At 39.3% G+C, this 26,843-nt stretch overlaps 1 protein-coding gene across 6 annotated transcripts in view; it reads right to left on the bottom strand.

Annotated features, from left to right (window-relative positions):
- Positions 1–26,843, bottom strand: part of ablim3 (actin binding LIM protein family, member 3) — a 69,501-nt gene that overhangs the window by 31,096 nt on the left and 11,562 nt on the right. For all 6 annotated transcript variants that reach the window (XM_026917390.3, XM_053235309.1, XM_053235312.1 and 3 more), the window contains exons 3-6: positions 6,915–7,098; positions 3,073–3,188; positions 1,872–1,998; positions 1,366–1,459 (exon numbers count right to left, since the gene is read on the bottom strand). In XM_026917390.3, coding sequence (XP_026773191.1) covers positions 1,366–1,459; positions 1,872–1,998; positions 3,073–3,188; positions 6,915–7,098 — 521 coding nt within the window. The remainder of the gene's footprint in view (positions 1–1,365; positions 1,460–1,871; positions 1,999–3,072; positions 3,189–6,914; positions 7,099–26,843) is intronic.

The following is a 26,843-nucleotide window of genomic DNA, read 5'->3' as shown; positions in this document are numbered from 1 at the left end:
ACACCTGACCACTAACCCCATATGTGGGCCTTCCCCAAACTTTTGCCACAAAGTTGGAGGCATATAATTGTCTAGTATTCTATAGCATTACAATTTCCTTTCACTGGAACTTGAAGCATAGCCCAAACCTGTTCCATAAAGACATGGTTTGCCAAGGTTGATTTGGAAGCACTTAAGTGCCCTGCATAGAGCCCTGACCTCAACTTCACTGAACACCTCTGGGTTGAATTGGAATGCCGACTGCACACCAGGTCTCCTCGCCCGACATCAGTGGCTGACCTCACTAATGCACAATTTTCACTAACTAGCAACAATTTTTTTTCTAGGGAGCACTAGCTGGTTAGGTTAGTTTGTTGGCTAGTTTGCCTTGCTAATCTTGTCTAGCTAGGCAGCTAGCAAGCAAATGTTTCCCATAATTCCTGAGATTTATATTACTTGTGAACAGTATTAATGACAGTATGTTCATTTCCATTTTAGCTAACTAGCTGACCTACGTACTTTAAAGCATATCTAATACCATGGTATTGACTTACTGAACTACTGTCTTTGCTGTACATCATCTTCACTCCCAATGCTATTTAGCCAACTGGGTGCAGTAACCTGCCTCACTAAAAGCAAATGATGCGAAGGTACCTATAAACTTCAGCAAATTTGTTTCAATAATTGTTCCTCAGGTGGATAGAAAACACATATAGCTGCCTATAGTAGTTCAAAGAACCAAACTAGAAAGTGCCATGTGGAAAGTTAGTTTGGTCTTGCTGATTTAGTGATTGTAAAACCTGTACTCTTCTATATCCAGGGCTTCTTTGGCCACAGACCCAAAGAGTGATCATGGAAAACAGGGTAGATTTCACAGGGTCGATTTGCGCACATCTGGCAAAGAAGATTGTGCTGAGAGAGACAGAGCACTCAGAGAGCACAGCAAGTTTTCTTACTTTCACTCCCAGCCATGGATATCTGTGGCATTGTCATAACTTGAACTTGTGATCTCCAAACAGTAGGATGAATGCTTTTCTGTTGCACCACTCGGGAGCCCATATCTATATAACCAGTGTAATCTATTTAATTTAGCAGTCTCAAGAGTGAATAGCATGTTGTATGGGGAGAGAAAACAACTCAATCATGCTAGTGGTACATAGCCACAGGTCTGCAGGATAGCAAGAGATGTGGAATACCCTGAAGCAGCAGCGAAGGAGAACCTGAACTGGCAGGAAAATGAGGGTTGAGGGCCCCAAGTTTGTAGAGCATGTTGAGTGATGGCTAATAAGGCGGAAGCTGGTGGACACTATTGAGTTCCTCAGCGTTTCACCCAGACACATCTTTCTGTAGCATAAGGATTAAATGTAAGTAGGCCATCTCACCCACCTCTAGTACTCGTCCACTGATGTATCGGCTGCAGGTCTCACACTTTATCCCAAACTGGGCGTGGTAATCTGATTCACAGTATGGGATCCCATCTCTGAATAAAACACCAAATAAACATTATACATAAATTATTAAGCAAAAAAAATTGGAAAAATATACCACTTTAAAACTGTCTATAGTCAGAAATATTCCTTTAGATCTCATGCAATTATGATCAGAGAGGTATGACTTCCAAATAAATAGCATAACATCACAAGGCTTCTTATGTAGACCCTCCCATGACAAACCCCAAACCACAGACCGAGCTGTAAAAAGCAATCATTGTGCTATGACAACATCAGTTTTATGGGAAATGGTGCAGTAAAATGTTTACAACATGGCTAAATCAGGTTTGGTCTCAAATTTAAACACAAACACATTCATATTTAGAGTTCGTATATACTGTAGGTTTGCTTAAGTGAGGCATTTACAGTGAAACAGAATGGGAGGGATAAATGCATGCTCACTTGCTTATGTACTCTCCAGTGAGAACAATACCGCAGGTCTGGCACTTAAAGCAGCTGACGTGCCACTGTTTCTCCAATGCCAGGAGGGACTGGCCCTGCTTGATCTCCTCCTTACAGCCTGCACAGTCTAGAGAGAAAGAAAGAGAGAGAGAATGGGAATTTCAACTGTCTAGAAAGTCATGGCATGAAACTGTGAAATATGGTGTTAATCATGAAAGCTCACAGATATAATGTCTTGTGGTACTCACACATACACACACAGACACACTAGTAGCAGTAAGAAGTGGCTATGGAGGTGTATGAAGCATAAGTGTAAGCAGGCACTCGTGTACTGAAAAGTCAGCTGATCGTTTGTTTTCATTTGGACATTTGCAGCTATTTTTGGATGTAGTAACCCTCTACACTCTCTTCTACACACTCCCAAACATCCGTCCCTTTCATACCACAGCCTTACATCTCCTTAATATCCATCTCCTAATTCTACTCTCATCTGCAGTCTATTTACCTTTACTGCTATTAAGAAGGTCATGGTGGCACTGAAATAAAGAACGAGAATAAAGCAGACTAGACATATGCAACCACTCCAGCCTGCTCTAGAACAGAGATTAAGTCTTACCCTACCTCTTTTGATCTTGGTAAACAATTCTATGACACACACACACACACACACACACACACACATATACAAACACAGGCCTTAGACCTAACACCTGCTCCATTCTCCCCACAGAGACATGCAAGGGCTATATACTGTAAGCATAACAAACAATCCATACACCCATACATAATGTCAGGCCCTGGAGTCATAGATCTATAATACAATATATGACTTCACACAGGTACAAAATAACATTCACTGCTAATACAAATACACTACTTAGAATTAACAATCTAAGAAACATGCTAATTACACACCAGGAATACAATTGTTTATTTGCACTAACTGATATAAGTTAACAGACTTATCATTCAATTAATTGAGTCCAATCATCTATATTCCCATATTGTACATAGTTACACATGCAGTGGAACTCCAATATTAAACCAGACTGATGACACTGGGCATTTAGAGTTCAGCAGTGTGTGTGTGTGTGTGTGTGTGTGTGTCTGAGGTACACCACAAGAATAAATTATAAACTGCACTGGGATTTCTGAAGACACTTCATTCATAAAACACTTTATTGTTTAGAGAGGGACTTACGACTGGGTCCATGAATCTTAATCGGCTCATTTGAAGCAACAAGCTTGTGGGAGCACTGCTGACATACACACTCCTTACCACTGAATGTGACTCTGTCTCCAATTGGAAAGGGTTTTCTACAGTGGAAAGAAAGAGTGAATACTTATTTAAGAAAAGTTATACATCAATACATTAACAGCACATAATCTGCACATTTTTAATGTATAAGAATGCATATAAGTGATTATAATAGACAAAAGCTTCTGAGTTTTGGTATTCTGTATATATTTTGATTTTTGGATTCATGACAGTTCTCTGAACAAAACAGAGGTTTGGTAGCATCTTAGAGGCCAAACGGAGCTTCTAAAATAGGAGCGCTGGGGGTCAGGTGACATTTCACTTCAAACAGATGAAACCTTACTCTCTTCGAGCCATATAACATATAAATAGTCATATCATAGCTCTGCTTAAACATTTTACTGGTTGCATTTACAGTATTTATGGCCTAAAAATAGTCATGCACACTGAAACCCAGTCGCTTGCCCAGAATGAAAGATGCGAGCAGTGCTGAACGTTTGGCAACATGAACGTTTTGGCCCCTGCCAAAAACAACAGCACAAAAAACATGGGTGTATCAGATTTAACCAGCAAACGCTAACATACATCCAGTTGTTTTAGGGACTGGATAGAATTGCTACCAAGCACCTCAGCTATCCTCTTTCAGAGCAGTGTCTGTGTGTAATTAATGAGGCTATAATAATCCAGCACTTCCACCTTCATCTACATTGTAATCAGACTGACTGGAAGATACTTCACCAGAGGCAAATCCTATTAGAGACACACACTCCTACAGTGAGAGTTCAATTATATTTACACTCAGTCATGACCCGATCATCAAGTCAATCACTGTGCAGAATTACTCTCGATTGGGTTTAAATGAAATGCCCAGAAATGTTGTCTGTAGTATTGTAATTATCCCTAACTTCAAAACATGAGCCCACCTGTGCGCACACATGCCAAACACACAAAATCTTATCTTATTAAGTAATGACTCTGTTGACAATATTGCTGAACAATGATTTGGTTTGAGCATGAAAGAGTGGACCAGGAAACTGAACTGACTTGCACATTAAGACACAAATCTGTGAAATAATCCCATTAGTCATTCTAGTGTTTAAATGGCACTGGAGCCAATCCCAGAGGTACAACAACAGCAATCCTGATCCTCTTATGTGCTTTCGGCACTTTTATTTTTTCTTAGCACATTCTTTTACAGTAAATACTATATTCTACATCTATTCATGGACTTTCTGCACATCTAGCGAGATTTTCTTGTATTACACAGATGTGTGTTTGTGTGCACACTTGCCTGTGGACAAGCATATAGGTGAATGTATGTGTTCCTGCACATGAACTCTTGTGACAAGTCACTTAATGACAAGGGTGACCTTGTCATTACCTGCTGTGTCAGTCCCCTCTCAGATAAATGCTGCAATATCAGCTTTTTATTCATGTTAAATATTCATTATGTTTAAATATTTAATGAACATTGATGCTTTGTGTCCTGCCACACTATTTTCAGTTTCTTATGACCGCAAACATGTTATGAACAATATCCATGAAACATCTCCCAATGTATACGAAAGTCTTGAACATAATAGAATAGAATAGAGATCTCTGGAATATCTTAGTTAAATAAAACCTGGATATATAAGCAAATTAAAACATTAGACAGGCATACGCAAAAGCAAAAACAGGTCACAGATGAGTTAAAACATTGTTACATCCAGTAATTCTAGTCCTGAGCCCACGACTAGAATTACTGGATCATTGGACAACTACAGCTTGCTGAATGGCAGCTTTTTCCTCATGATGTAGTGAGCTGTCATGCTGCCTGTTACTGCATGGCCTGCCTGATAAGAGTTTGTAAGCTACTCCCACCAGAAGCACCCTGCTGAGCTATTTTGTGGCCACTGGCAGTGGGATTCTGTGAAGCAATTCCAGTCTTACTTGGCAAATGGATTTTTCTCTCCATGTACATTCATCAAATGCTAATTTGTCCCTAAAGGGAAAGTGAAAAAAATGAAAGGAGGAAATAAGTGATTTAGTGTAACTAATTTCCTTCAAAAACTGGGCTGTACAACAGGAAATAAGGAAGCAGGAAAAACAATCCAGTTTACAGGATTTCTGAGAAAGCATAAAATAACATAAAATAACCCTCCTTCACTCGTTCCATTCAGGAAGCAGTTGCCTAGGTAGGTAGCAGTTCTGGACAGCACTGGTGCACTTTTCGGTTTTTCATTTGAAAAACAGCATAAAACAAAATTGGCAAAATTGAAATCTTCCTTATTTAGCGCTAATTTGAAAGAAGTTTTGCTGATTTTTGGTGAAATATTGCTCTGACTGCCTAACTCATACAGTAGTTAAGATCTCCTATACTAGTCTCGTGGTTAGGTACCTAATGTAACATTGTCTGCTAAGCACTGAATGAAACTTATGAATAAACAATTAGCAGAAGCCTAACAGATAGATTATGCAATGACAAAAGCTAAGAAACGGGTTTATGAAGAGCAGAAGATGTATCCCAGCATTCAGCTTTACTAGATCTGTTTCCTTCAGCTTGAGGAAGACAGTTAATCTTCGGGATACAATCCAATTTGAGTAATGGTACTTCAGTGTTTGGCAGGCAGGTACTGGATCAGCCAGAGAGGGCATCTCTGAGTTTGCTCCTCATTCATTTTCTGATTCTGATTATGTTGCAAACAGAGAGGTGTTTCATGAAAATGTTGTTACTGTATATTTCATCTTCAGCCATGAACAGTTAAATTCAACCTCTTCCCTTTATGTTTGTTCTTATGTTGTTAACTTTTTGTTCTGGTGTCAGCACTATTCCCTTAAAAGCCACAAAGGTGACATGTTTTCATCCTCATACCCTGTTTGGCATCATAAGCGATAAATCATTTACAGACTCAGAGATCTATTAGTTAATTAATCAGCCTCAGCCTCAGAATCACTGGATCAAAACAAACTTATCTGCAGAGCTCAATTTTTACTCTTTCAGCTTTTATCAAGCCCATTTGCTAATAATTATTTAGAGCATCGTTTATGTGATTTTTTAAAAAAGATTGACATCAATTCTACTGACTTATACTGTGCATATAAATGTTAAATATATGCCCATGAGCTACAAGGAGATGCAGTGAAATTAAGGACATGGTAGCACTGCCAGATCCTTTTTATCGCTACAATTTTAATAAGGCAAAAAAAAGGCATTAAAATTTTCATCCAAGTATATAACTGGCAAGTACGGCCTGGTGACAAACTAAAGGGAAAAACGACTCAACTTGTTTTTGTCATCCTGAAAAATTGAGTTTTTGAAGATATACATTTTTCATCAAACAATGGTGATATAAGTGATATAAGTGTTTGTTATCTAAGTTTGTTATCTGAATGTCAGGCAGCTGGATACAAGTGCAGAGCATTTACTGAAATCTACAATTCAAACCACAGAACCTGACAGAAAGAATCAGTCAGAAGAGTCAAATACAAGAAACTGATAATCCAACAGTGATTCAATTAGTGATTAATATAGTATACTAAAAGGTCAATAGTTTTATTAGTAGTGACATTGTTAAATACCCTTGTTAATGAGGCACTGGTGTAATGATCACTCATTAACCAATGTCTGATTAAGGGTTCAGAACACATGACACATTTACCATTGTAACTACAAAGCCATGGTGACACTAACAATGATATAACTGAATAAATCAGCTAAATATTTTTTTTTGTTTGTTTTTTTGTTTTTTTTTTGGTAGTAAACTGTTAACTTTTTATTTAACTTCTTGTCCTGAAAGACCCACCTGCAGACACTGCAAACGAAGCACTTTGGGTGATATGTGTGGCCCAGCGCTGATACCACTTCTCCTGTGATGAAGTCCCCACAGCTGTCGCACTTTGTGCCGTATAGACGCTGGTAGTCTGCTGTGCATATGTACTCGCCCTTCTTCTGGAAAAATCCGGAACGGGCCAAGTTACAGCCACACACTGCCAGGAAGAAAGTGCATGATTACAATTGAACAGCTACACAAAATTGCACAGATTACTTTCCATCCCTCCCTGCAATATTCAGAATTATGCAAATCTGGTCTGGTCTTCAATCAGTTTTAGTTATTTGATATACAGGATGTCCCAAAAGTCCCCATACATAGGAGACTATGTAAGAGATAAAGCGTGTGTGTGTGTTCCAGTGTGTGTTGGGGGGGATGTGAAATGTCTTGGTGCAGGGTATTTGTGTAATATTCAAGTGTAGGGTATTTGGGCAATATTAAGTATAGTGTATTTGTGCAATAACTGATGTATGGCACTTGTGTATGTTATGTGTATGTTTGGTTATTGTATGGTGTGTATGTTTTGCTGTTTATACAGATCCGGGTGCAATTGCATGTCAATGTAGTTTGATTGTATATGTGTATTGTAACATCAACTGTGTTGTCTCGATTGCCCAAGACAAATTTCTCCTAAGGGTAGACAATAAAGGCTAATCTAATCTAAAGGTGTGCCTTCATCAGTGGATGTTCGTGGATGTCCACTTCTCAGTTGGTCCGTAACACTTCCATTCTTTTTGAATTTGTTAAGTCTGGCAACAGTGTCGTGTGTGATGTGCTTGCCATGTTTCCTGTTTAAGTCTGCTGCAACCTTGCGACAGCTTCCCGATCCTGCCATGAGAATGATTTCAATACATTCTTCTCCTGTCAAAGGCATTCTTAAAGGTTTTCTTTAAAAATAATTATAATATAAACTAAGTAAAAAAATTTTGGAAGACATTTTGGTAAACAGTGTTAATTTCCCCTCTGTATGAAGACTTTTGGGATGACCTGTAGAAAGCTTTCACACACACAGACACACACACACAGATGGTGAAGAGATTCTTAGTCAATTAGACTTTGGGTACCATGCATGATGTAATTTGCTGTGATGTCAAGGTTCCTTTTTCCACATAGTGAGTTCTACTTAGCAGCTAGGTTCAGAAGTACAGTCAAGTTGCAGATGTAATTGTAATTGCTTAATAATTACACAATTGAGGATATAGGGCATTTACATTATGTACTTTATAATAATGCTGCAACCTTTTGCTCGTCAAAGTGCCAATATAAAACTGTAAACCTCTAGTTAGCTTCATGTGGACCTTATATAACTGATATTTTTGTAAGTTAAACAGACACAAGCAGTTGGCTTTGTTATATAATGTCATTTTTTCCAAACTGAAAATAAAAAGAACACAACAGGAGAAACTCAAAAAAATCTCTCTTGTACGTGTTAACTACATAAAACTGTAAGATTGACATACTTTAACTCAAACACTCACTTCAACTCAACTCAAGAGGGGGATCTGAAGCCCTTTCTGGAAGAAATATGTTATATCAAGCAACATGCAGGAGAGCTCTCATTCATTAAATGACTTCAGAGACCTGAATATCTATCTAGACAAGCTGCAAGCTGCCTGATGCTGCTGGCGTTATTCAGATTGTCTTCAATCTGTATGTTTCATTCCATCATAACCTCCACACCCTCCACAACCCACTGCTTCTCTGCTTTCCACCCTCCCCCAACTCGTCCACAATGTCACAGATACCCTTTTCCCTACATTAATCACTTGCCTTGATAGCCCATTTCCACTCTCTTCAGGTTATACAGGACCCTCCAAGCCCTGGCTTTATGTTTTTTTTTTCTTTTTACCAATCGGGGAGGTGTATCACATGCTTCCTCCAAGACACATAAAAGCAAGCTAACCACATCTTCTCACACTGCTGGTCATGCGGTGTCACAGGGCAGTGTAACACACTCAGAGAAATGCGCTATCCACCCCTTTCTGCATGCAGGAGCTCACAGACACCCATGATTGGCTAGTGTCACTGTGATTGATAGGGGAGACAGAATGTCATCCCTTCCACCCACAGACCATAGCCAGTTTGCTCTCTTGTACTCCCAGCTACGGATGCCTGTGGCATCACCAGGATTTGCACTTGTGATCCCCGGACGTTAGAGTGAACGTTTTTCTGTTGTGCCACACGGGAGCAGTTGAGGCTTGGCTTTCTGATGCTCTCTGATGTCTATAGCTACCAAACAATCCCACTGAGTCATTTAATTCTCCTCCACCACACACATCTTTGACTGCTGAGACTGCTGAAGACACCTCCGAAGATATTATGAAGACACTGTCCTGGATCCATCCCCTCACATCTCTAGCAGGCCATCTTCCCTGCACTTATTCATGCACTTACTCACACAAGAACATCTATAATCTTAGGCAAATTCCCTACCTCATTCAAAAAGGCTCAGGTAACTCCACTGCTTAGGAAGACAACACTGAGCCCGTTACTAATAAAGGACTACAAACCAGTCTCCCTTTTACTATTTCCAGTGCTTTAAGTGCTCCGGTACTCACCAATATGCAGTAACAGCACTAGTACCCTTAGCTTTTTTTTTGTCCTGCACTTCTCATCAGCTCCTAGTACTCCTCATTACTCATGCCTAGCCAAAGAATGAAATGAAGTATCTGGAAAATATTTTTACCAGTGATTTTGGCTACACAAACAAACGAAGTGGAAGTAAAGTTCACTGCACATAGAAAGTGACCATATAATTCAGTAGAGTTCTATAGAGTTTATGCTTCAGTTACAAGCAAGAAATGAATAAAAACAATCAGTAAAGAGATTGAAAATAGAGCAGGTGAAAAACCACACAAAAGCAGGAGGCATTTTTAACCAAAATCTATGGATATTTTATTATATTTGAATAACAATAGTTTGTCTTCTTAATCTTGTCTTCTTTATTAAGGTAATATACAGTATATTTCAAATATTGGATGTTTGGTGTCTAATTCACTGCAGAGTCTCGAAATTATTCGAAGGCTTGCAAAAAGCAGTAACACCTACATCCAGTATTATCAAATAGTGGGTTTTCTCTGGCCCCAACTCATCCTCCATCCCATTTTTCCAGTTACATTAAAATTAAGTAGAATCAGTTAAAAAAAAGGGTGAAGTGGTGAATACTGGCTTACTATAATGGCCTACTGAAATGTATAATCAAATATAAGTAATACTCTCTCTGGGGATTTCTGTGTTTCTGCACACACATGACACCATTAGCGTAAGACCACAAAGCAAAAAACTAATACATGTGAATAGCCAAATTTGCTATAGTTAGCTACATGACTGAAGAAAAACATTGAGGAACAAGAATGTAAGTGAGGAAGAATTGGTAGTGAAAAGCGACGACACATTTCTGCTTCAGCAGCATTTCCATCTCACACCTCCAGGGTCCCTGGTTAGATCCTGAGCTCGGGTTACTGACTGTGTGGAGTTCTGCGTATTCTCCTACAGGTTCACCGGTTTGCTCCTACTGTCCAAAAACTTGCATGTAGGTGGACTGGCTATGCTAAATTACTCTTAGGTGAGAATGAGTGTGGGTCATTCCATGTCAATTCAAGCAAATTCCAAAAAGTTGGCTGCATCAATGTCTTCAAATTACTGCAAAATTATTCTAGGCTAAGACTGATATTTGAAACTGAGAATTACCCAATACTGCTGACCAGATATTGATACTTCACAAAATATAGCTGGTTTTATATTGGAGGGGTGTCACTTTCTTGTACAAATTAAGCTTTTTTTCACTTTTTGTTGGCATTTATTTCAGTGACCCAACAAAGCTGTGCTAAAATCCAATGCTGACAAGCAGCTAGGGCCCTGCATTTTGCATGCGCAAACTATTATCCTAGTACTATACGTAACCCAAATTTCATTTGCCAAGTGGGCTGGCATCATTATGAAATAAATTCAAGATTGTGTACATGCAAAAGGGCAGTAGAAGTAGAAACACAAGGTACAAGGTACATGGCGTCAGGGCTGCTACTAGTACTAGAACTATTGCTTATGCATGCTAAAATTTATATCTGCAGTACATTTATATGTACATTTATATAGTACATTTATTTCTTTCCAAGCACTGCCCATTTCTATCAAAAAACCTTGCCTTTAATCTTTCTTCTTTCAACTCAGAGAATTACCTGATAGATCCCAACTAGCCTGGCTTCACAAGCATCCAGTGCACTGAGACTGCCATGTTGATTGTTGTAAATAATCTTCATTCAAAAAAAGGTTGCCTATGTTCAGACCATTTAACCTGATTTTAGAAATATAAGCATTCCTAAGGTAATTCTACTCCTCATAATACCTTAAAGGTAACTCCTCTTAAAGGTACTTAAAGGTACGCCATCTTATTGCTTATAGTCAGGCACGCATGTGGCTTCTCTTGATACTGATATCCTGAAAATAATTAGCTCTACCTGCTCTTCCCTTGCCTTTCAAGCTTGGAAAAAGGATCATCACTTTCAACTCAACCTTTCAAAGACTTCTTTTAAAGTTTCTTGTAATCTGAGATGACCAGGTGGTGTTAATCCCTGTTATTCCCACTTAATGTCACTGCTCCTTTAGGTGCCTGCTCGTTTAAAACCACATTTTATCAGCAGTTTTCCCACTGCATAAAGTCTCTCCTTTTCTACACACACACAGACACATACAAACACACACTCCTACCATTATTCCAACACCAAGAACTATCCACTGTTGCCTTTTGCAAAATGTGTCACTAATTTAATGGGCCATTAGGCCAATAAAGGCAAGATACACAATCAAATTTGCTCCTGATGCTTCACAGGATGGGGTGGGGAGAGACTAAACCAACCAAAATAACACTGACTATTTCAGCTGTATTTAGAGAATCCACTTTCACAGCTCTACAATGGCTCTAAACTATAGAAAGGATCGCCAAGGTCTCTATAGTCTTTGGCAGTGCATGTTCAAGGAAATTTCAGCCCCACAGCTGTGTATGTGAAACTGTGGGCACACACAGAAACTGGATAGTTTAAGACAGGAAAAAGGTGATTTTTTTCTAATCTTCAACTGTCCAGTTTCTGTGAGCCTGTGCCCATGATAGCCTCAGTTCCTGTTCTTCGCTTGACAAGAGTAGAATCAAATGTGGTCTTCTGCTGTTGTAGCCCAACCACCTCAAGATTGGATGTTTTGTGCATTCTGAGATGCTTTTCTGCTCACTATGGTTGTAAAGAGTGATTATTTGATGTACTATATCCTTCCTTGCAGCTTGAACCAGGCTTTTCCAATTTCTCCTCTAACCTCTCTTATCAACAAGGTGTTTCTACCCACGGAACTGGTGCACACTCAATGTTTTTTGCTTTTTGTACCATTTTGTGTGAATTCTAGAGACTGTTGTGTGTGAAATTCCCAGGAGATCAGTAGTTTCTGAAATGCTCAAACTAGCCCATCTGGTACCAACAATCATGCCACGATCAAAGTCCCATAGATCACACTTTTTCTTCATTCTGATGTTTGATGTGAACACTAACTGAAGCTCTTGACCTGTATCTGCAGGATTTTTGCATTGTGCTGCTACCACACAATTGGCTGATTAGACAACTGCATGAATGTGTACAGGTTTTCCTAATAAAGTGGACAGTGAGTGTAGTTTAATAGCACACTTTTATATGAAGTAGCCACTTTATTTTGCAACCAGCCATCTTTTCCAATAAAGAAAGTAATTCCAAAGAAGCCATATTAATGCCCTCCACACCTTTTACTTGTTCTGTCACGAGAGTCTTTAATCAATAAGAACTTTATTTTTGAACACTTTATCCTTGTTACTGAAATTGCATTTCCTCTTTAGTGCTCAGCATTTTGACAGCTCTTCTGTCCACTTCTAATGCGTAACATGCAGATTTCCTGATAAGTTACTGCCTTAGTAAACTGAACATTAATTTCAGACATACTGCAAGCATATTTTGCAGCTCATTTGAGGCTACACGCTTTATTAGCTATATATCAGGATATAAACAACAATAAGGATAGTGAACCTCACTGTGAAGTCTGAGAAGTTCATATATGTTGTTTGTTAGCAGCAATAGATATTCTGCCCTCTATGTTACATCAAGTGGTAAATATATAATATATATATATATATATATATATATTATATATTTACCACTTGATGTAACATAGAGGGCAGAATATCTATTGCTGTTAACAAACATATACCCAACATACTCAGAGTGCAGAATGTCATATGAACCATTTTTCACTCTTAGTATTATATGTACATTTTAGTACACTTCCCTCTGCTGTAATATTCAAAGGAAAACAAATGTATCATTTTGCAATTCTTGGAAAGTGTTTCAGTGTTGATAATCAAATTTCTGTAGAGTAGTTCATTGGCTAAAAGGCTGCAGTGGAAGGACAACCTCTTCCAGGTTGCCATGGGAAACCCGAACTTTCTACAGTTGCCCTAGAGACAGCAGGGGCCCATACAAATCTAGTCATTTGTGTTGGTCAATGTCATTTGGATAACATGTACAGAGTAAGAATTACACCAGAAACTACTGACTGTGAGTGTAAAATGTATGCAATGACCTACATAATTTGTGAACATCAGACAACCAGGCATACTGCTCATCACAACAATAAATCACCTATACAGCTAAAGCTTTCAAAAAGAGTAGGAAAGCGTAGGCTAGTGCAGATTTATTAGCAGTGGTGTGGCTTGGCTCATTTTTGCTGGTAACTTATGCTAATTTGGTATACATCATTGTATACATCATTGAAATGTCAGATCTTCTGTGTGAGTAAAAACAACAGGAGCAACAGAAGTTCAGGCCAGAAATCAGCAAAATACGTTCTATAATCATATCATTTCACATTGTTATTTTTAGCAAACACTGAAAGAATTAATTAAAAAACAAGTGGCTTTAACTTCTGCTGCCACACCCAGCAACTTCTATGTCTGGGTGCATAAATCATGCAGTGGCCTATGTGTGGCCTGCTTCCTCTCTCTCTATCACAGAGATCACATTTTTCCCCATTCTGATGTTTGATGTGAACATTAACTGAAGCGCTTGTCCTGTATCTGCATGACTTTATGCACTGTATCTGCATTGTGCTGCTGCCACATGATTGGCTGATTGGATAACTGCATAAATGAGCAGGTGTACAGGTGTTCCTATTAAAGTGAATGGTGAGTGTACATTGATAGATTTTATTTCACATTAATAAACTCAAAGCATTCTCCATTTCCCTTGAAAGGAAGCGAGGGTGCCACATCTTTCAAGCGAGAAAATTAAGATAAAAAATTACTAATGTATGGTGGCGGTAGAGGGTGGGGTTTCCAGGGGTCAGTTAATATTAGAGAGTGTTAAAAACACATATGCAACTGTCAATCATTCCAGATTTGCATTGGCTCATCTGGAATTTTCATTGGAGAAAATTTTTTTTGTGTATTTTTATCCCTTGGTCACAGCAGTCACAGCAGAGTAATATTGTATACTCTATAGAAGTTTTTCTTTCAAGACTTTGCCTCAGGTTTATTAGGTTCTTGCTGACCTGTTCAGACTCATGGCCATTAGATACAATAATGACAGGAACATATCACCCCTCAGAATTCCACTGAACCAGGCTGATTTTTGCTATTGCTGCCATTAGTCCTTTCTGGACTGCTAACAAGGTTGGTCATCACTATATTTACATTTGTACAGCATCCTCTTGATTTTATTTATTTTAATATTATTTTCTGGAAGTAGCTGAAGTGTTATAGAGGGATTTTTTTTCTTTGTGCTGCCAAACTGGGTATGCATTTTCATGTTTTGGTCCATTTTGACTTCTTTTTCACCAACTAATAAAACTCCTCTTACACTATATGGCCAAAGGTTTGTGGACACCTCATCATCACACCCACATGTGGGTCTCCCCCAATCTGTGGCCATAAAGCTGGAAGCACACAATTGTATAGGAAGTTTTTGTATGCTGTTGCATTACAATTTCCCTTCACTGGAACTAAGGAGCCCAAACCTGTTCCAACATGAGCATGGCCCTGTGCAGACAGCAAGCTCCTTGAAGACATGGTTTGCCAAAATTGATGTGGAAGACCTCGAGTGGCCTGCACTGAGCCCTGATCTCAACCCCACTGAACACCTTTAGGATGGACTGGAACACTGACTGCACCCCAGGCCTCCTCGCCCAACATCAGTGCATTACCTCACTAAAGCTCTTGTGACTGAACGGACACAAACCACACAGCCACGCTCCAAAGCGGAGAGCCTTTCCTGAAAAGTAGAGGTCATTATTTCAGCAAAGGGGGACTAAATCTGGAACAGGATGTTCAAAAAGCATATATGAGACTGATGGTCAGGTGTCCAAAAACTTTTGGCCATATAGTGTAAATGCTTGTTCTAGTCAAACCCATCCCAACCAACCTGTATCAACCGAACACAAAACATAACATTTTTTTTGTAACAATATTATATTTGTCAAACATTATAAAGACCATAACAGACCAGACAGTAATTGAGATTTTTCAGTGCAACCAAATAATAATAACACTAATAATAATAATAAAATGATTTAAAAAGGAACAAAACCCTTTCATCTGCATGTATAAAAACAGTATTAACCTCTTTAATTGTTTATATACTTCCACTACCGATTAAATCTATAAAAGAGTTAACATCAAGATTGTCTAAAAAGTCATAAAACACTTTCCAAATGTTTAGCCTCCAGCAAACAAAGAGTTAACAACAATCCTTTATATGTGGTAATTTTAAAGTTCAAAGGATAAATGTGAAATATACACAGCTTGGGGTCAAGAGGTATCTCTTTACCAATAATTTAATTTATTATGTGCAGTATTTTTACCCAGAAACAGTTGAATATTGTATAATCCCATATACAATGGAGTAAAGTTCCATTCTTTTGTTTACATTTACAACACACATCAGGTATATTGGGGTTAAATTGATGTAACTTGACTGGGGTGATGTATTGTCTGCTTAACCATTTATACTGAAGCAATCTCAAATGGGTGCTCACTGTCTGCGTATGAGCTTTTAAACAAGCTGTTTGCCACTCTTCCTCAGTTGTAGCAACCTGCAGATCGGACCTCCATGCTTGAAGAAATAGTTCTTTAGATTTAGCCAAAAACTGCTTATATAACACGTACATCTGACCCTGACCTTTCAAACAATTAAGTGTGATATTTTCTAAAATAGAAAGAGGGGGCCAGTCCCCCACTTGTGCACGCTAGTGATACCAGAGATATTTGGACAGAATTGTTCAGTAAGGAACTTCCCTGTAATCTCTGCTATGTCTGTACCGTAATCATTCTTAGTCTTTGTTTGCTCTACTCTTGTGAATGTGAAATATTCGCTGACCTGATTTCATTGAGTTATTGAGTTTATTGAGAATCACTGATATTCCTACAATTTATCCGTACTGAACTCCGAAACTAAAACTGAAGGAAACTGAAGTTTCCTGAAACAGTCAACATGATCATTCAGCATAGTAAGTCTGGTGTGGTGCATAAAGCTTCCCACTGACAAATGTCACTGCAATATATAATAACTGCTGTTGCTAGACATATGCTAAGCCATCAGCTTGCTAGCTTTGGACACAGCCATTAGTGTTTTTTAAAGAAAACCCCTTATATGACAAGTTCCAGTAACACAGCACAGCAGCAAGTGCTTTGGTCCTCAGGGCCACATCTGTCAGCAATGCCTGCCTGGTTCACTCACACCACACTGGTGCTAATGAGCTACTCATCATCTCTAATTGTGTGTAGACTGAGCCAAAAACATTGGGCAATGGAAGGAAAAATGACAAACTAACTGAGCAATTACTCTCTTCTTGTTCTTCCACAGCCATCCACTGAGCCACCAGATGGTCTCTTACAAAGACAGTAGAACATCAGAGAAGGTGATGACAACAACAGAAAATTAAACACTTCTAATGGGCAGTTAAACATATGAAAAAGGGAGAGTAGTTCATTAGGGAGTAAGAAAAACATTTCCTGTAGTGGTCAGATCCCACTAATTAAGATAACCTGGTCAGATTCCCTGCTCAATATCAAAAGTGTTCCTTATTATGCTTGAGAACTAAAAGAAAGAGAGATCTATGAATTCATGTCCAAATGTTCCAAATGTCATATGGGATTTATGTGAGTCCTTTTCTAATAAGTCTAAATAAATAAAACCTCTTGCTTCTGTTTTTACTTTTTTTAACCATTCTTTTGTAATTATTGTGATCAAATGTTAAATCTGGAAGGTCAATTTTCACTTCTATTATGAAAAAAGTACAATTGTACTTTTCATGTTTTTACTGAACACACTGATTAATGATTTACAGACCAGGGTGTGAAAACCTAGGTGAACCACTGTATTTAATAACTGGTAGTACCTCATTCAGTAGCAAAAATATCCACCAAACATTTTCTGTAGCTGCTGAGCAGACTTACACAATGTTGAGGAGACCATTGCTCCAAAACCTGTTTCAGTTTATAAATATTTTTGGGGGTTCTTACATAAACAGGATTCTTCAAATCATTCCCCAACACCTAAGTCAGTGAAGGTCTGGACTGACTTCCAAAATTTAAAATTCTGTTGTAGATCTCCTTGTTGCGTTTTAGGTCATTGTTTAGTTGCATAATCCATCTTCTATTACGCATTAAGCTATGCACAGCTAACTGATGCTCTTCAGTTAAATTACAACATTTTTTGATAATATTTTGATAAATTTGTATTTATATTTCCCTCAATGAAAGGATAGGTGCAAGGTGTTCAGGCCATGAGGCAGCAAAGTATCCACATACCAGCATGCTCCCTCCACCATGCTTCACAGCTGGAAGGTGATTTTGGTGTTAGCATGTAATGCATTTTTCCTTCAAATACAGAATTGTGCATTTCTGTCAAAAAAAAAATCTCTCATCTGTCCATCATTTGTCTCATCAAACCTAACTAACTGACCTGATCTGAATCAGTGAGAGGTGCTGACTGACAGCTCTGTTTCATTTACTCCAAGTCATGACATTTCTTTTATTTCTTTTGATTGTAGTCTGTGGTGTTTGCACCCATTTACATCTGAAAGCAGACAAGCATAAAACCTTGTCAAATCTCAAGTTTCACTCAAATAGAAAGACCAGATATAAAAGACTGAACAGTATTTAAGAAAGGGAGTGGTGTTACAGTAAAACATGACTCTGCTCAGTTATGATGGAATGAAATGACCTACATCACTATAGAAGCTACTGAAATAGCGGACACTTTTCTATTTTATAAACACTTGGAAAAGATCTATTGAGACTGACGAGGCCCAATACCTCACACAGCAGCAAAGGGAATTCTGTGTCTACCACATCGATGCTATCATGCTTCCAAGTCCCTCAACTCTGGGAGAATTTCTCCCCAGCAACCACTGCATGGGCTTAATGATTGGACAAGCACATGTTGCCATAGCTACTGGAAGCTCCCATCCTATTCACTTTTCCCTTTCCCCCCTCCACCACAGTGCCAGACAAGTCAGAGAAAAAGAAGCATTCTGCATATTTACCCAGGGATGTTCCTGTCTTCTTGCTACCTGAGCAATATTATTGACTGTTTAGTTATCTTTTACATTTGTTCAGACCTGCAGAAAAAGCTCATTATTTGTCTTTATTCCTTATATATAAATGTGTATATATTTATATATTCTTATATACATACATATATATATATATATATATACACACACACACACACACACACACACAAAAGCATGTATTTGATAACACAAATACACATTTAAACATAATTAAGCCCAACTTCCTCTATACTAGCTTTTTAAGCCCTATGTTCAACAGCCAGCTGAAAGATTCCCCCAAGTCTATGAGGTCTGGTGTAAGAGATAAACCTGGCTTTCCTGTAAGTTGCATTACAGTTTCCCGAATTTGCCAAATATGTGTACAATATACAGCGCTAATACTGCAAACATATGGCTAATATGGCATCTAACCAGACGCGCACACACACACACACACACATGCAGCAAACTCTCTACTGTATTCAGCCTTTCCTTGCTGGCTGAATCCGGGTTAAAAAAATCAAAAACATACTTAGGGCTACAGAGAGCTACTTCACTAACTATCAGCAAGAATAAGAGAAGCCCCATGCTTCAGCCACGCCACCCAGAGTGACACGAGTGAAAGATAGATGGAGTTAATTTTGCTGCATTTTTGTTTCGTTTTCTTTTATGCTGCTAAGAGTCTTAATGCATTAAGTTTCAATTAAGATTCAATTATTGTACTTTTTAAGTTGAATGTTTTAATCAATTGAAAATGGAAACCTAAGTTACATATTCAGGCAATGCTTATTTTTGCTGTATTGAAACTGTATCATATCAAGTCAACTTTGTATTTTATCATATCCAATTGTCTACAATGGGTTTGGAAAGTATTAAGACCCCTTCACCTTTTGCACACTTTACTGTGTTATAGATTTATTTTTAAATGGATTAAATTAAATATTTTGGCCATCCATCTACACACAATAACCTATAATGACAAGTGAAATGTTTTTAGAAATTTTTGCAAATTTATTAAGAATCAAACCCTAAAATTGTTGGCAATGCTACCAGGCTAGTTTATTGGTGCTGTGTTCATTAGTAACTGCTGCAGGCAATCAAATTATATGAATTAGCTAGATAGCCAAGTGTCAAAAATGTAGCTATTTACTGCTGCCTTTAATCTGGGATATACTGTTAATAGACTGCTTGAATTTGTCACTCATTCATTTCATTTCCTAAACAATGTTGTACCTAAACAAAGTGGCAACTGGGCCAATATCATTCATTACTGGATATGATGACACAGTTGTTGTGAGAAAGGCCTATGACTGGTCATTGGATAATTAGGAAGGCTTTGTAAAAAGCATGAGCCTCTGAGTTCTACAGTCTCAGCTCCTTAATCACTGATTTTAGCTGATCCATGTCTGTCGCCTGTAACGCTACAGGACTGGATGGACGGCCGTTAGGTTCAGGGCCCATAGCCACTCAAACAGCACCAGTCACCCTTCAGCTAGGCTGCCACACTGAGCGTGTAACCCAGGTTCCAGAGCTATGCCTGGTCCTGGGATTTCCATGGCTGCAATGGCATAACCAACACAGTGACTGGTCAACCAGGTCCATTTCATTTTGGGGGGCTCACTGCGCCTAGAGTTGCCTTAATGGCATGGTCGCTCCACCACCGACCCTCTGGAACCAGTGGATTTATCCCAGGTGCCCCAAGATTATTGGGACCTCCACAGGGTCTTTTCTAAACGTAAGACACAAACACTGCCGTGTCATAGGCCCTCCGATTGCACCATCAACCTGCTTCCAGGAGCCACTCCACATAGGGGCAGCTTGTTTTCCCTGTCGCCCCAGAACACAAAGCCACTCCTCCTGCATTTGTATGTCAAACTCAAGAAGTCATGATTTCACTAACTACTGTCTCTTTCATGAGCTTTGTGGTGTCCCAAGGGGTCCTAAGCATGGACACAGCCAAGATAAGGGCAGTTAGGGAGTGGCCACAACCCACCTCAGTCCGGGCAGTACAGCGCTTCCTAGGGTTTGAGAATTTTTTCCAGTGGTTTATCCAGAATTTTAGTACCCTAGTAGCCCCCCTCAGTGCCCTGACCAAAAAGACCCCGGGGGGTTTTAGGTGGACAAGAGAGACACAGCAAGTGTAGGTGCCATTCTCTCCCAGAGTGCAGGGCCCAACCAGAAGTTGCACCCGTGCACATATTTTTCCCACCATCTGTCCCCGCCAGAACATAATTATGACTTGGGGAACCGAGAACTCCTGTCACTGAAGTTAGCTCTGCAGGAGTGAAGGCACTGGCTGGAGAGAGCCAAGCATCAGTTCCTCATTTGGACAAACCATAAAAACCTGGCCTACATTCAGAAGGCCAAGTGCTTGAACCCCCGACAGGCCAGGCGGTCCTTATTTTTTACACAGTTTGACTTTGTGTGGTTCTATATAATTCCCTCCCCCCGGATAGTGGCTCCGCTGCACTGGGGCCTGAAGGAGACCATTTGCACGGCTCTCCAGTAGGATCCAGACCCAGGCGGCAGCCCTCCAAGAAAGGTTTATGTCCTGTCAGCTGTAAGACCCCAGGCCCTTTCCTGGGGCCATACATCCCCCTTTGCCAGGCACCCAGGGATGGTCAGAACCCTGGAGTTTTTAAGCAGACAATTTTTTGGAGGCCCAATATGGACAAGGATATCCGGGCCTAGGTAGCGGCCTGTCAAGTGTGTGCCCGTAATAAAAAGCCACAAACATGCCCACCGGGGTTGCTGGAAAGCCTTCTGTCACCTCTTGGGGGCCACGGAAAGCCTTCCACCCAGAGTCAAATGGCCAATATATATATATATATATATATATATATATATATATATATATATATATATATATATATATTAATTACATTGTCTGCTCGTACATTTGGGCGCTTTTACTCGAGGCGCCGACTCTGTAACACTGCCAAGTTGTTAATTCATCTAGAAACTAATTAGCTTGCAATGTAGAAAAAATGCTCTCACCAAGCTAGAAGAGGATGAGAGGAGCCTATCCTAAGCTAAGAACTAGCCCCATACTGTGTACATGTGGTCCAACATGTGTATGAGGTGAGAACGAGAGGGGGAGAGATGTCAAACATCTGTATAACAGCAGAATTTTTTGTAAATAACGTCACATGTAATAAGTGACTTTGTGAAGTTGATTTTCACCACCCCTGGCAGCTTGGTAGGCTGAAATGAAACTAATGTTCTTATTCGTACTATGATTGACTATGCTTATAACTATTTTCTGATCACATGGACAGATGAGCTACCTGTCCATCTACATTTCATATTCCAGCCACCCCTGTGACAAGATGTGGTCTCGCATGTGAAGTGAATTTTATAAAAATATATGTATAGCACAAGCAGTACATATATTTTTATATGTACTGCTTGTGCAATTAACTCAAGCAGTACATATAAAAATATATGTACTGCTTGTGCAATTAACTCAAGGTGGAAAAATGCACAAGCTTGTTTTATATACATGAGAATTTACATGCACAAGACTGTTGCTGAACTGCAACAGGGCAAACATTTACTGACACATAAATACAGTCTGAATAAGATGTAGATATGAATTATTAAGCCACTGAAAAAAAACAGGTCCAAGCCATTGGAATGAGATAAGAAAAATGCAGTTATTATGTCACTAGAACAGCATGTCAGAATAATTTCTACCAGTGGAAACACAATCACCCCACCACTATGGCTCCATATAAATCCAGTTCAGGCTTCAGCCTGACCACACTCTCAAACTACAGGCTCTCATTTCTAGCATGATAAAATACAGACTATGTACACAGTGGAAATAAAATATTAATCCTCTGAAGCCAAAAGACTTGTTTGTGATGTGGCAGAAGCACATATGAAAATTTTACAGTTTATAGTTGCACTAGAACAACTGTTTATTAACTAGGAGAAGATAGAAAAGTCCAACCACTTTGCACAAAATCATACATCATGGTAAAGTGCAGATGGAAAATCTTAAAAGTATGCCAAGAAAATCAGGCAGCTTGCTTGTGGTATGAAGAGAGGTTAGGAAGAGATGATAAAATACAGGGTCTGAGTATGACACTGAGAGAGAATGTTTAAATGCAGCATTTTCCACTCAACTTTATTTTGTCCACTTTTTCCTTAAAGAAGTTTATAAAGCTACATTTTCATATCCCCATTTTCATTTTGATTCCAATTACAATGGTGTGCTAATGCACTTGTAATTACCTTGAATGGTTTTAAATAAGAAGCAAATCACAGTGATTAATTCTCATCTCATTCAATTTCTAATGCATGGAAAATTAATTACTTTTAATCCAGTACTTTTAATGTACAGAAAAAGAAGCAAAGAATAATGGAGAGATAAGTCGAAGATAAGAGGGATAAGAGAGAGAAGATCAGAAGCACAGAGCAGAAATGGAGTGAAAACATCATTTCTAAGCTTCACTAAATCCTAGTCACATTCCCTCATATATTCATGTGCTGATACTCTCTGCCCTGGAGCTAATACCTACTCATACAGCAGTCAGGAAAATCAACTGCTTGACAAATATATCATTTCAGCTCAATGAATAAAACAACACAACTTGTCAAACTCAGTTACACACCAGTGCATTCTGTTGTGTGAAACATATAGCATACAGAAGAAAAAAAAAGGACAAGAGTGCAAGACAGCTGAGTAATGCTGGGACTAATGGATTCTACGACTCTATTTCCACTTTGCAGAATCACACAAATGAAACCAGCGAACCTGAAGAAAACCACTCTGACACTGTGAGAACATGCAAAACTTAAATTCAAAAACAGAAATTCAAGTGCCGTATTGGACCTGCAGCCCTGGAGCTGTGAGGCCTCAGCAATACTGCATCACTGTGCCATTGTATCACTGTGCCACCCTTAATGAAAGATAATATTGTGGCAGGCGGTGTGCTGGTTATGCTGATTGTGATCCCTATGTGATCCCTAACCCATGTCCTTTCTTCATGACATGAAAAACTAAACTAGATTTAGGAAGAAATAAATATGCCACAAATTACAGAGCACAAAATCTGCCCACAGTAAGGCAGCAAAAAATATGTACTACAATTATTTTAAATTCTGTGTTTTGCTATTATTATTTCAAGTTAATATTCCTCAACTCTTGAGATTGTAGTTATAGTTTGACTGGGTACTTTATTTCTGGACTCAAAAAGACTGGTGTTGCAGACCACCTGAGAAGTGAAACTCCACGGACATCCAATGACAAAGGCACAACCAACGTGGTGCTGGCATACATAGTCCCCTATGTACGGAGACTTTTGGGACACCCCGTATATATATATATATATATATACAGTTTTTTTTTTTTTGTAAAAAAAAAAAAAAAAAATGAAACCAAGATAAATCATGTCAGAACTTTGTCCACCCTCAGTGTGAAATTACCACATATATAAAAATTAAGGGAAAAACAATCAGAAACATTTTAGGGAAAAATAGGAAAAGTAAAAAAGTTTTTTATTGTGTAGGTCCTTCTTGTGCCACCAAAACAGCTCTGACCCGTTGAGGCATGGACTCCACAAGACCTCTGCAGGTGTGCTGTGGTATCTGGCACCAAGACGTTAGCATCAGATCCTTTAAGTCCTGTATGCTGCGAGGTGGGGCCTCCGTGGATCAGACTAGTTTGTCCAGCACATCCCACAGACGCTCAATGAGATGGAGATCTGGGGAATTTGGAGGTCAAGTCAACACCTTGAACTCTTTGTCATGTTCCTCAAACCATTCCTGAACAATTTCTGCAGTGTGGCAGGGCGCATTATCTTGCTAAAAGAGGTCACTGCCGTTAGGGAAAACCATTGCCATGAAGGGGTGTATTTGGTCTGCAACAATGTTTAGGTGGTACGTGTCAAAGTGACATCCACATGAATGCCAGGACCCAAGGTTTCCCAGCAGAACATTGCCCAGAGCATTACACTGCCTCCGCCAGCTTGCCTTCTTCCCATAGTGCATCCTGGTGCCATCTCTTCCTCAGATAAGCGACTCACACACATCTGGCCACTCAAATGATGTAAAAGAAAACTTGATTCATCAGACAAGGCCACCTTCTTCTATTGCTCCATGGTCCAGATCTGCTGCTCACGTGTTTGTAGACACTTTTGGCAGTGGACAGGGGTCAGCATGGGCATTCTGACAGGTCTGTGGCTACGTAGCCCATATGCAGCAAGCTGTGATGCACTGTGTATTCTGACACTTTTCTATCATAGCCAGCATTAACTTTTTCAGCAGTTTGTGCTACAGTAGCTCTTCTGTGGGATTGGATCAGACAAGCTAGCCTTCGCTCCCCATACCCATCAGTGAGCCTTGGGTGCCCATGACCCTGTCGCCGGTTCACCATTTGTCCTTCCTTGGACCACTTTTGGTAGGTACTAACCACTGCATACTGGGAACACCGCCACAAGACCTGACTTGCTGCCTAATATATCCCATTCCTTGACAAGTGCCATTGTAACGAGATAATCAATGTTATTCACTTCACTGTCAGTGGTTTCAATGTTTTAGCTGATTAATATATATATATATACACACATATATATATATATATATATACACACACATTAACTTGTGGCATTGGCATGTTCTCCAGCCCCGTGTCTGCATCTGATTATCAATGACACTAACCTGTTTGCAATCACACACTTTAAGTAACCCAAAGTCTCGTACCAGTATTGCGCCTGTGACGTTCTAAGCTTTTGTTATCTGTCTGTTTTGATTAGTATGTTGCTCAAAACAGACAGATAACAGATAGACAAGCAGGTAACCTTCCTGTTTTCTGATTTAGTCTTGTTTAGATTATGCTTGTTTGATAAATGCTTTACCATTTTCCAATCTTCAGCTGTCCAGTTTAGGTGAGCTTGTGCTCACTGTAGCCTCAGATTCCTCTTCTGGGCTGACTGGACTGGAAGCCAATGTAGTCTTCTGATGTTGTAGCCCATCCACCCAAGGTTTATGTGTTGTGCATTCTTAGATGCTTTTCTGCTTTGCATGGTTTAAAGTGGTTATTTGAGTTACTGTAGGCTTCCTGTCAGCTTTAACCAGTCTGGGACTCTGACCTGTCACATCATAAGGAGTTTCTGCCTGCAAACCTGCCTCTCACTGGAAGCTTTTTGTTTTAAACAACTATTCTGTATAAACACTAGAGACCAGGAGATCAGCAGTTTCTGAAATACTCAAACCAGCCCATCTGGCACCAACAACCATGCCACAGTCTCTCACTGAGATCACATTTTCCCCATTCTGATTTTATGGGAATATTAACAGAAGTTCTTGACCTGCATCTGCATAATTGTATGCACTGCTGCCAAATGATTGGATAATTGCGTGAATGAGCAGGGGTGCAGTTGTTCCTATTAAAATGGAGCTTTTAACTAATAGCAGTGAGGGAAGGGAACAGCTGAATATATGCATTGTGTTGCAGTATCTTAAACGGGACCAAAGGAATGTAAAGATAAACTGATATCACAGAAAATTTAAAAAATACTGTGTGTGGGGTGATTGACTGATCACTTTTCTCATCCATACATAAGTCATCAGCTTGTCTTTGGAAACAGCAAAGTATTAAATCCATGTGTAACAAATTCATTTGAACCCTGAGGCCTTAGCTTGTTAAAATTATTCCTAGGAAATGGGTCTGTGTAAGAACAAATAATAATTTAAGTATTTTGACATTGTGGACCTGGTCTCACTGAACCAAATCTATTGTGATTAAGAACACCAACCAAAAAAACAAATAAATTTGTTGTCCACTACAACATGTGCTCTCAACTCCCACACACTTTGTTAATAAGGCTCATTCTGAACAAGACAACCAACATGGAGAAAAAAAAAAACAGCCACATCAGAATGAATAACCAAAGAATGGGTGAAAGTGGGAGATATGAACAATCTGTCTATAGAGATCTGCCTGTTGAAAGTCCAGTGTGTAGGGGCACAGGCATCCACCCAAGGCCACGTTCCCTGCTATAAAGTATTGAGAAAGATCTGTTTTTTCTCATTTATATCATACATTTTTAGCATATTGTCACAATCAATTAGAAAAATAAATCATAAGAGCATCTTCACATCTTGATCCTGACACCCTGTGGCCAAATCAGGATACTCTGATCTACAAACTATTAATGAGGGGTACTTGCTGGTAAATACTGTATTATAATTAGCCCAGGGTGGCATCGTGGTGGCAGCATTGCCAATTCACAGTTCCAGTGTCCCTGGTTACTGTCTATGTGGAGTTTCGTATGTTCTCCCTGTGCTAATGTGGGTTTCATCCAGGTTCTCCTTTTTCCTCCCCCTTCAAAACAT

Source organism: Pangasianodon hypophthalmus, chromosome 7 (assembly GCF_027358585.1).
Source record: "Pangasianodon hypophthalmus isolate fPanHyp1 chromosome 7, fPanHyp1.pri, whole genome shotgun sequence".
NCBI classification, from domain to species: Eukaryota; Metazoa; Chordata; class Actinopteri; order Siluriformes; family Pangasiidae; genus Pangasianodon; species Pangasianodon hypophthalmus.
This window is presented reverse-complemented; position numbering and strand designations above follow the sequence as displayed.